General features: G+C 39.6%; 1 protein-coding gene across 3 annotated transcripts in view; it reads right to left on the reverse strand.

Annotated features, from left to right (window-relative positions):
• Positions 1–10,708, reverse strand: part of mcf2l2 (MCF.2 cell line derived transforming sequence-like 2) — a gene marked incomplete in the record, with an annotated part of 103,749 nt that overhangs the window by 16,157 nt on the left and 76,884 nt on the right. For 2 of the 3 annotated variants that reach the window (XM_035654036.1, XM_035654037.1), the window contains 1 exon segment: positions 552–661. In XM_035654036.1, coding sequence (XP_035509929.1) covers positions 552–661 — 110 coding nt within the window. 3 annotated transcript variants of the gene reach the window in all.

The following is a 10,708-nucleotide window of genomic DNA, read 5'->3' on the forward strand; positions in this document are numbered from 1 at the left end:
TGTGTGTGTGTGTGTGTATGATGCATGTGTGGCTTTCCACTGTACATCACACAGATTATAATGGATCTGGAAAGGCTGCCATACCCAGCAGACCTGTGTGGCTATAATCCTCCCAGTCTTTTGTCTCTTCTACCTCGTTTCTTAAATGTCAAGTCTTCAGTGCCAGCCGCTAATGAGACGCATGTCCATGGGAAATAATTAAGCAACGGAGGGGTCCTCTGTCAGAGGGATCAGAGGGGGATTTAGTGGAAAAGAGGGGAAAGTGAAGGATGAGTGTAGAGGAAACGAGGGATGAGTGGAGAGCTGTCGAGGGAAGGTGAGTGATCTTACAATGTGATGATTTATGGCTGAAGCTGACACAACCCAGAAGGACCGGAATGGGATGGGCCGAGCTGCATCTTTCACTTGGCCCAAGGTTTGACAATGTTTAGTGCGACTGAACTGATTATGAATAAAATGATTTACCCGGGCCCAATAATGCTCCAATCATATTTGGGTTAAACTCTCCGACATTTGGCCAAAGTGAGCTGCAATCTTGAGTGTATACCTACGTTTTTGTTGCTGCCTTCCTCTTCTGACGAGTTGGAGGATTCCTCTGCGCTGGAGGGTATTGTCTCAAAATCGTCTGTGTCCATGGAAGGAAGACGCCGCTGGGCCCAGCCTGAGTGCAATCAATACACATTATTAACCACCAAAATGTACTCGTAAACAAGGGGGGTAATACTATTCCACTTGGCAGGTGATGGTGCTTCACTGACAGGAAAGCAATGTTCCTATGCAGTTAAGTAGTTTGTCTTACATCAACATGAAAAGCTTGACAAGTCTGTTTGCAATAATTAAACTGTTTGCAATAATTAAACTAGCCAGGTCACACAGAATGACTTTGAAAGCATGTAGAACAGTCTGTAATATTGCCAATTGATCAGAAATGCATGACAGAGACACACTTTATATGTGAGTGTTTCTGACTTTGAAGAGAGAGTTCATGCCAAAATGAATCAAGTTCTGTCTAACCATCCTTAAAAAAGTTTATCTAGCCACCCTGAAGCCAAATGATTGTCAAGTGGGTCTACGCCACGTCTTGTAAAAAATTTATAAATTTTGCATTATTTTTTCAAATGGGTGCTGTCCTAGCCACATTAGTTTCCTCCTGATCCCGCTTCCGTCTATTACGAGTAAATGGGTGAAAAAAGGGTGCAGGAGACAGTGGTCTAAAACCACAATAAGATGCATCATATATTGGCTGAGCAGCCATTCAAGAGGTTGTCAGCAGCAGCAGAGGCTTTTAACCAGTCAAGAAATAATTAGGTCTAATATTCCTGTTTATATCTTGCCAGCGTAGTAGCCACCAAAACAGGAGCAGTTCATAGCAAGACGGGAAGGTAGACATGGCTGGTAAAAGGCGATAGAACTTGAGGTTTCAGAACTATTTCTTTATGACTAATCTGATGGTAGAAATCAAGGTGCTGCAGAAAGAAGATGAAGTTACCAATCAGAAACTCTGGAAAAATCCACAATATGAAATAAAAGCCAGAGAGAGCCCGCAAACTCAATCAACACATAAAACTGAAATCGATTCCAGCAAGAAAACAACCACACAAATGACTGTAGGAGGTGAGTCCTCGTCTGTGGTTACCTGGTTGGGAAGTGGATCTAGGGACAGCTGAGATGCCGCCAGCAGCAGTAGCAGTGTTGCTAGTCATGCTCTGACGTTTCCTGACTGCAGCCATAGCACCACGCAAAGTATCTGGAGGGAAGCCAAATGCTTTATACCAGCCTTTTCATTATGACCACCATTCAACATCGACAACCAAAATTTAAAACGTGCAGATCCTGATAGATCAAATGAAATTCGGTATATCTAGTGCCAACTCATGCAGAAATCAACAGGCCTAAAAACCGACAAACCCGTCACCACACCAAAACTACGAAGATATTTTATCTTCATTTTATACATATGCATTTAAGCATCATATCACAAATCACGACACAAGTCAACACAGCAGGCAAGAAAAACACCAAGTGAACAAGCACACAAACACATGCAAACATACACACGTCATTGACAAATAAAAACAATAACTGTGCCTAATTAACCAAACTAGTACATTACATACATATCTTGGCATTTTTATGTACCTTCATAACCAAATGGAGTGGGATCACTCTTTATCTCATGTCTCTTGCTTTTTATGCTAGCAGAGAGGGGACCTGGCCAGGAGAAGTAACCAGAATTAGAAACCAAAATCCTTTTAGACAACATATTGAAAGTTCTTTGAGACACACAATCTGTAACATCCATCTGTTAAAGTAAAGGCTCATTTAAACATTTTGATTTAAAAGAAATTTTTGCAGTTGAATGAGTGTTGAACCACCAGTTCTCACAACTCTTAGCAGCCCTATACTCATCAGTTGTATATAGAATTTATGCTGCCTAGATTGCTTAATATAGTTTGAGAGCGCCAAAACAAAGTGAAAAATGACATGGCGTAATCATGTCTCACATGCATGAATGAAAGTTGAATTCTAAATATATTATTTTTATTATTTTAATAAATATATGACTAGGTTCTACTTCTTAGGACTTTTACAGATAAACAACTGGAGGGCTTATTCAAATGTAAACCCATCATATTAAAATGCTAGTACATTTGCAAAGTGCAGTGCATGTCTGAAGAGGGCCTAAAGGATCATTCTTGTTATTTACCTCAGAACTTGGGTCAAACTTTTTTAGTTTAGCCATCTGTTTTATGAGTTATGATAACATTATACTGACCAAAGGGCTGAGATCTAGGATCAGGTAGATTGTAAACAAGCCAACAGGCTAGCCAAATGATCCAAACCTCTTCATTTGGAAGTGAAACCGAGAGTGAGTGCAGCTGAAATGTTGAAAACAATCCTACACTGTGTAGGAAAAAATGCATGCGCACAGGTACTGTGAGTGTGGTAGGTCAACGTTGAGGGAAAGCACAGGCATAACATTAACAAGTGTCCCAGTAAGTCACTGAACAGCCAGAAAAACCTAAAGGCAATATAATGAATTTGAACAGCCATTTGGCCAGTGGACACATCATATAGCCTACGTACAGTTTCTATTGTACCAATCAAGTGAATGAATATTTTTTCCTGATATTAATGTATGAGGTGGATGAGAATTCAAATCAGAGGCCACAATGCTACAGCTACATTCCCGACTCCATGGAGCACTTGTGACCTGCAGCACTCTCATCGGTCAGACGTTATTGAAACACTCTCGAGTGCGCTCAGGAAAAGGGAAATATAATAAAAGCCGAGAAGCAACTGAGCGGAAATAGTTCAAGGGAAAACTTCAATAGCTCTCTTTTGCTGTTTTTAATTCCTCCCTTGCCTCTGCCTGGTTGAAAATTAACTTCTCATCTGTATTCCTGCAGTAAATTGCACTTCTACTGCCACTTTGAATGTCACCCTACGTTCCAAATGTCAGCTTATCAAAATTCTTATTTCCTTACTGTCGCTTTTTAAAGAGAATATGTATGTCAACTCATTTGCAGCTTTTTCCCCCTTTAACATTGTTTTCGTTCTCAGCAAAGCCTTGACTTTCTCTATGCATCTCATAAATTTCAAGAGAGCTGTAAATGGGGAAAAGGTAATAAAAAAATGTTTCCCCCCCCACACTATACATGTACACACATACACACGTTTTCTGAGGACAGATTCAATTTGAGTGTTCGAGCTGCTAATAGTGTTTTGGTGAAAAACGATAACCTGGCATGTAGTGAAGGGCAAACCCAACTAAACAGTGTGCTCTCAACTTCTAAGTGGACGTTTGGTGTTGTTCTTGCATTGTTCTACCTCAAAATTAACCTCAAATACAAATTATCTATACATTTTTAGAATTCATCCTACTGAGATATACTGCACAAACCTTAATGTACATTAGAGCCTGACACAATGGGGTTCGGGCTGTGTTTAGGCCCAAAACTGCTGCTGTAGGTCTGGCTTGGGCAGACTTAGACTTATTTTAGCCCTAAGCACAAAGTTTAATAAACAATTTTATAATACCTTCAATTTAATTTTGTAATGTCATAGATTTATTTTACGGTGAAAAAATGTCATTCCTATAATCGATTTGTTTACGTGTTAGGATGCACAGTGTGTCTGTTACTCTATTTGGAGCCCATTACAGTCAACTTGTTGAACCCAAGTGTGTACTGTAAACTGTGCAATATATGCTGCACATTCGATTTGGTGTGTGTCGCAGTATAGTAGAGTTGAGCGTATGATAGTTTGCCCTTAAACACAAAGAGTCTGACATTGCTGGTCTGCATGGACAGAGAAACAAGAAGAAAAGCAAGAAGAAAAAAAATTAAATCATAAAATTGGACTATAGGGTAACAGCAATGGACTTTTTGTTCATATTGGCCGATCTTTACATCTGACTAAAGGTCTTAATTTACCCATATTTTCATTAAACACTGCACCGCTGAGCCTATCAAACAATGCAGTGTGATTATTAGGCTTCTACTGTGAGCAGTATGTACACTTTCATTCGTTTGCTGTGTGAATGTGAACATAAAATACAGAAATAGCTAAAGGTGGAGGCAAGAAGACTTTGGAAAGCTAATCAGGTACCTTTTGTGCGTCTTGTGGCGAATGAGGAGGAGGAGGAGGAGGAGGCGAGAGAGGAGGTAAGGGAGAAGCGGCGGGGGACCTGTGCCTCCTTAGCAGCTGGCTCTAAAGCCGGAGAGGGGTCGTGAAAGAGGAAAGGATATGGAGAGAGACCATAAAGGAGCAAAGGAAGGGGCAAATTGGAGAAAAGGGAAGGGAAAGGGAGAAGAAATTAAGAAGCAGAGGAGGTTTGAAAGAGAGATAAGGAGTTACACAGAATGCAAACCAGGGTAACAGCGTAGGTAACAGCGTAATTAAAAGAAAGGAAGATGTTAACATTCTTAACACACTTCTTGATTCCAACTTCACATCAAAACACAAGCTATTCATTTTCAGACATATTAATAAAATTATAAAGGCGATACTTACTTATGATAATTACTTAATGTTAATAATAGCAGTTTATCTACTGACCAGTTATCAAACGTTGCAAATTGCTTTAAAGGTGACCTACAAGTAAAATCCATGAAAAATAACAACGGATTAAGCAAATGGAAAGAGGAAGCAGGAAATTAAATCATGGGACAAAAACAAAACAAAAATACAAACAAAAAAAGGAGTTTATTAGTTTTACCAGAGCTTTCTCCTCATCTCATGGTCTTCCTCAGTGGATGGAGTTTGCTAAGGCCAGGTGAGATTAGGTGGTCGTATATGGGAGGAAGATTGTATCGTTAACCCAAAGCATCCGTCCGTTGAGGAAGACCATGAGACATGAGATTGAAACTCCAGAAAAGTAAGTAAACTTTGAGTAGATTTTTTTTTTTTTTGTCCGTCAAACTGTTTCCGGAGTCAAGAATGAACGTTCACACTCAAAAATAAACACCATCAAAAGGAAATGCAATCCTTTTCACGTCAAAGGAGGAGACACATTAGACCAGCAAAGTCAGGACAAAGTACGAGGCTAACTAAGTGAATAATGTGACTTTTCAGCATGGAGGTCTCATTATACCTGACGCAACACCACTGCAACACAACTGGGGAACAGCTTCCACTTATTTTAAAGGTAGTTTTCCATCCATTGATATGCACACCTGGTGACTTCAAAGTAAATGACTGTGGTTAAACAACTTGTAAAGTTGCGGGTTGAATTCCACCTCCTTCTGTTGGAATGCTGTGTCACTGTAAAAAACAAACAGCCAAGCCACTGCTTTCATGTCGGAGTAGTCACAGGATGGAGTGGATGGAGGGGGCCTGGATTTCAGTCCTTCCTCCAGTAATCTAACACACTGGGCTTATTGAGCGGACACACGCGGCAACCAAGCACAGGAAGCCATTAATGTGTGAGTCCATTCAGCAGTAAGACACCTGCCATCGTCTCTGCATTAATTTTCATCTTATGCAGCAGACGGCGCAATCGCCGCTCAAGGCAAAGCTTAGGAGTGTGTGCATATACAGTATAGTGAGTATTTACTGTATGAGGACCAAATATAAAGCCAGTCATCTTTACAATGGTTGAGTTCATCCTTAAAGTTTGGGTTTAGGATAAGGATTCAGTTTAAACAATGTACAGTTCTACATGTTCAGGTTAGTGACTGTCATAGCACAACTACACCAATATATGACAGCATCATGAATTAATTCTTTAAGAAATATAGGAAATCATCATAAATCAGCCTTTAATACCACATTTCCTATAATTATAGAACCTGACTGCAGGGATTTGCTCCCATTCAGCCTCAACAGCATCAGTAAAGTCCAAAACTGATGTTGGCTGATCAGGTCTGGTTCAGTCAGCATTGTAGTTCATCCAAAAGGTGCTGGATGGGCTCTGAGCGGGTAAACGATTGGAAAATTATCCACATACCAGCCTGTTTTCATTCAGGGCCTGGTGGATTCTTCCAAATGTCATTAGGAGGACTACGAGGAGCCAGAGGAACCAGATTGTTTTTTTTTTTTTTTTTTTTACAGATTATCTGTCTCATGTACTACTGTCAGGATATAGTGAGTAAGATATTGTATATTATTGTATGTATGTAAGTAAGTATAAATATGACAAAAAATTGTTTGTATAAAAATGACCTACTGTATCTTCAAGGTAAATGAAGGCAACTATTTGAGAATTTGCAGGTCCTTTTTTCATTTTTACTTGCTTTCCTCATGAGGATGTTGGAATACTGTGGGTTTTCTGGACATCTTTGCTTGACTAGTCAACTGACTCCACCTCACTTCTCATCGTCTCATTAGGAGTGTGTGTGGCTACTGCGACATGGAAAGCAGAACCTGGAATCAAGACTGTCCCCCTCCAAAAATGTTAATGCGCTTTCAAATGTCAAGAGGCCTCGAATATTAGAGCGTGACATTTAGTGCAGTGGAATTTAGCCTTGATGTGGTGTCACCACTGCTGGGCAGATACTCTCTCTTTCCATCCATCTGTTTATCTCCTGCAGTTTCCCTGTCTTTAAATTCTGTCTCTTCAACAGTACCCTGTCCCTCTCTTTCCTAAATCACAGTTTCCTCGAGCAGATGCAGACGATTCTGATGTGAACAGATGAAAAGGGGAGTAGAGGAAGATGTGGCCTTTATTATGTTGGGACCCCGCGGGCGCTGGAATGCGTGGAGAGATCCACCCGATGACAACGAAATGTACACTAACACAGAAATGTATAGAACACTTGAGGAAGGAAAAGGGTGGAGACGGAGGAAGGACAGAGGCAAGGTATATGCAAGCTGCCGCTCAGGATGATCATGATTATCATTATGATGAAGATGATGATGACAGCAGTAACAGATGAACAAAGGACAGACGATGATGTCGACAAGACACCAGTGATGATGCTCTTGATGAAGACGCGAGCACTGGATGCATTGCGGTTACCTGCTGGAAGAGACCTCCTGTTGGAAAGTCCCTGCAGGGTGAAGCGTTTCCTAGCGTTAGCAGCCGAGTGGCCTGATTGGCTGGCTGAAGCGTCAGCTGAGTGGGAAGGCAAGAAGGAGCAGGAGTTAGTAGCAAGGAAAGAAGAAGAAGTGTAGGCTTTTTTTTCGCTTTTTTTCGCTTTTTATTTTTTGAAAAATATACCAAACTGTTCAATGCATCAGTGATAAATGAAGAGCTTTGGCTGAATAAAATATCGCGCTAATGGTTTTATCACTATAATTTTTTCTTATCAGTCAATATTGATATAAATACAAAATAGAAAAGAGAAACTCTTAAACACTAAAACATATTCTAAATATACAAAAATAAAGAAAAAAACTTCCATCTTATCAGTATAAATGTTTACAGCCATGGGAATGGGGTAGTGATGTTCAGTTAAAATCCTTCATTTTCTGACTGTGTGTAGTGGCACCAATTTAAAACTGGAAATGGCATTTAGGAATGTTGCAGGAATATTTACCCAAGTGCCAGACTGCTTGTTCCAGTGGACACGTCTAAATCTGTGTTTGCAATTGTGCGCTTGCACTCTGCATGCTTTATTGGCTGATGATTTTCAGAATCAGAATCAGAAATACTTTATTCATCCCCCTGGGGAAATTAGTTGTGCAGCCCATCACACCACCACCTCCCCACATTGTATGTCTATAAGCTGTGTGTGTGTGTGTGTTGTGTGTGTGTGTGTGTGTGTGTGTGTGTGTGTGTGTGAGTGTGTGTTGAGGAGTGTGAAGAGTGTGAGGTGTGGAGACGTGAGAGTGTGTGTGTGAGAGAGAGCAGTGTTAGAGAGAGAGAAGAGAGAGAGAGAGAGAGAGAGAAGAGAGAGAAGAAAGAGAGAGAAGACGAGAGAGAGAGTGTGTGTGAGAGAGTGTATTTTGGGCCAATGTGTGTAAACATTGAGTGAAAAAAGAAAGAATTTCCCCATTTGGAATGAATAAAGTTAATCTTCTAATATATAACAACAATATATTTAGAAAATAGAAAAAAATAAGAGTGTGTAAAAATATGCACATTATACTACAGTATATAACAATATATAGAAAATAGAAAATGAGACTTCTAAATATGTATACTACAGTATATAACAGAAGTGTAATGAATAAATGAGTTAATTAATAATGATGGGTTCTAATAATGCTGAGAACTGGATCCCTGAATAGGTGTGCTTAAGAACAGTAACAACAGTATGTTGTGAGGTTATGGTGTTCCATCATCTCTGTCAGATTTTAATTAGTCTCATCCACTTTGTAGCTAAACAGGGCTTTATGTAGGAAAACCGCCACCATCGTTTTGTTACCTTGTTTGTCCACAAGGGTGCTTTATGTTTAAGAGTGGTGTAACTGAGCTCTTTTTGCCAACACTTAAAGTTTCCTGTGTCAGAGCACTTTATGTATTGACTTTTATACAAAACAATAGCATGTGGTGTGTTTAGTTAGTTTACCAACTCTGCTGTGCCTATTTTGGGAAATCTGTCCCTAAAGAACAGCCATAAAGTATGTTTGATTTAAAATAAAAATAGTTTTAACAGTGATGTGATTGGTTTTAAGTATGTTGTCAGAGGTGTAACCTATATCAAAATTTAAATTTTTCTTATTGAGGAAATGTGTTTAGGTTGTTTATTTTGCCCATCCCTACTGAAATATACTATAATATATAATAATAACATATAGTATTAAGTTAAAAATGTACTGAAAGTGTCCCCGGTCCTAAATAAGAGGGATGGTGAAGATGTCAAAACAAAATGCAACTTAGATCTAGTTGTTTCCAAAGTCCAAAGAAAAAACTGTTGGAAAAAAATCTTGACTAAAGGTCCATTTACTAGCAATGGCATCTCTTCCTCCGCAGACAGATTTTGCTCAGGTGTAACGGACATGACTGTAACTCAGTAGTCATAGTTCCATAGTTACGTCATGCTAAGGGTGACCATGAAAGGCTATTGAAGGGCTCAGATTAATCGCACATTAATTTACTAAACAATCAGAGAATGGGGTACATTTATACGCACTATAGTTCCATTGTCAATACTGATGCCAGCTCCTGCGGGGGAGATGCAACTTAGTAGGATAAATGGTAAAAATGGAGATTGTGGCAAAAATCTTTGATCAATTTTCCTTCATAAATACTGTGGTTTCAACACAACGGAAACAGTCTGGGAGGAAGTAATGAGAACCATTTCACCCTTGCTTAACAACTGCAGCTGAATTGCCCTTGAGCAAGGCAATCAACCCTGAATGGCTCGAGTGGAGCTGCTCAATACTTCCCAATTGTGAGACAAGAAAGCGCGCACACACACACGTAAGAACATATCTGAAGAGAGGCAGAACTAGCAGCCTGTCAGCAGAAAAAGTCAGCAGCACAGAAGAGAGACACTAAGTCAAATCACTCACCCATTTAAACCTTCTGCTCATCCATGAAAAAGTTATTCAACATGAAGTCTCTGTAAAACACTCTCTCAGCCTATCTTCCAGTATTCTGATCTGTACATCAGAGTGACTCATCTATTCCTGCTCCGTCTGTCCATCTGTGTGTCTGTGGAACAGTGACACGCGCTGCTGTGGGAGAACGTTCAGAGCCCGTCGGCCAGGTTCAAGAGGGGTTGACGCGCTCTCTCATAGACAAATGTGTGTGTGTGTGTGTAGGTTTAATTTTCTGGAGTGTAGCGTAAGTAAACACAAGCTATTAAAGCTAACCATACTGTATACCCAACCCACAACTAATCTCCCTCCTCACCATAATGAAAGCCTACATGACAGTGAGAACAGAGCAGAGACCATGGCCTTTCCATTTCCTATTCTGCCCTACAAAGTCAACCTGCAGTCACTACAATTTTGTCCAAAATTGAGTTATGACCAAAAAAACCTTTTAAATGTCTGTTTTATCTTGACACATTTTCTAAGATCAGTCTTGCTCTATCTTAGAGAAAAAAAAGTGAAGTAACTACACTTAAATAATAAAAATAAATAGACTCACTTAGAAGACTTAGAAGTATGGATTTCCATACTTTTTTTGTCAAAGAGTCCCGCAAAAATATTGAGCAGCTGGTAAAAAATATATTTTATAAATTCACTGGTATGGGGAAAAATTAATGAAATGTAGGCAGAACACAAAAGTGTTGTTTTTTCTAGACAAATCAGAAATAAAATGACTGTGCAGGCTTTTTTTAACATCTAAATCAGTTAAATATTATCAAGC

The sequence above is a fragment of the Morone saxatilis genome, unplaced genomic scaffold (genome assembly GCF_004916995.1).
Source record: "Morone saxatilis isolate NCDOM2014 unplaced genomic scaffold, NCSU_SB_2.0 Contig12, whole genome shotgun sequence".
Classification (NCBI taxonomy): domain Eukaryota; kingdom Metazoa; phylum Chordata; class Actinopteri; family Moronidae; genus Morone; species Morone saxatilis.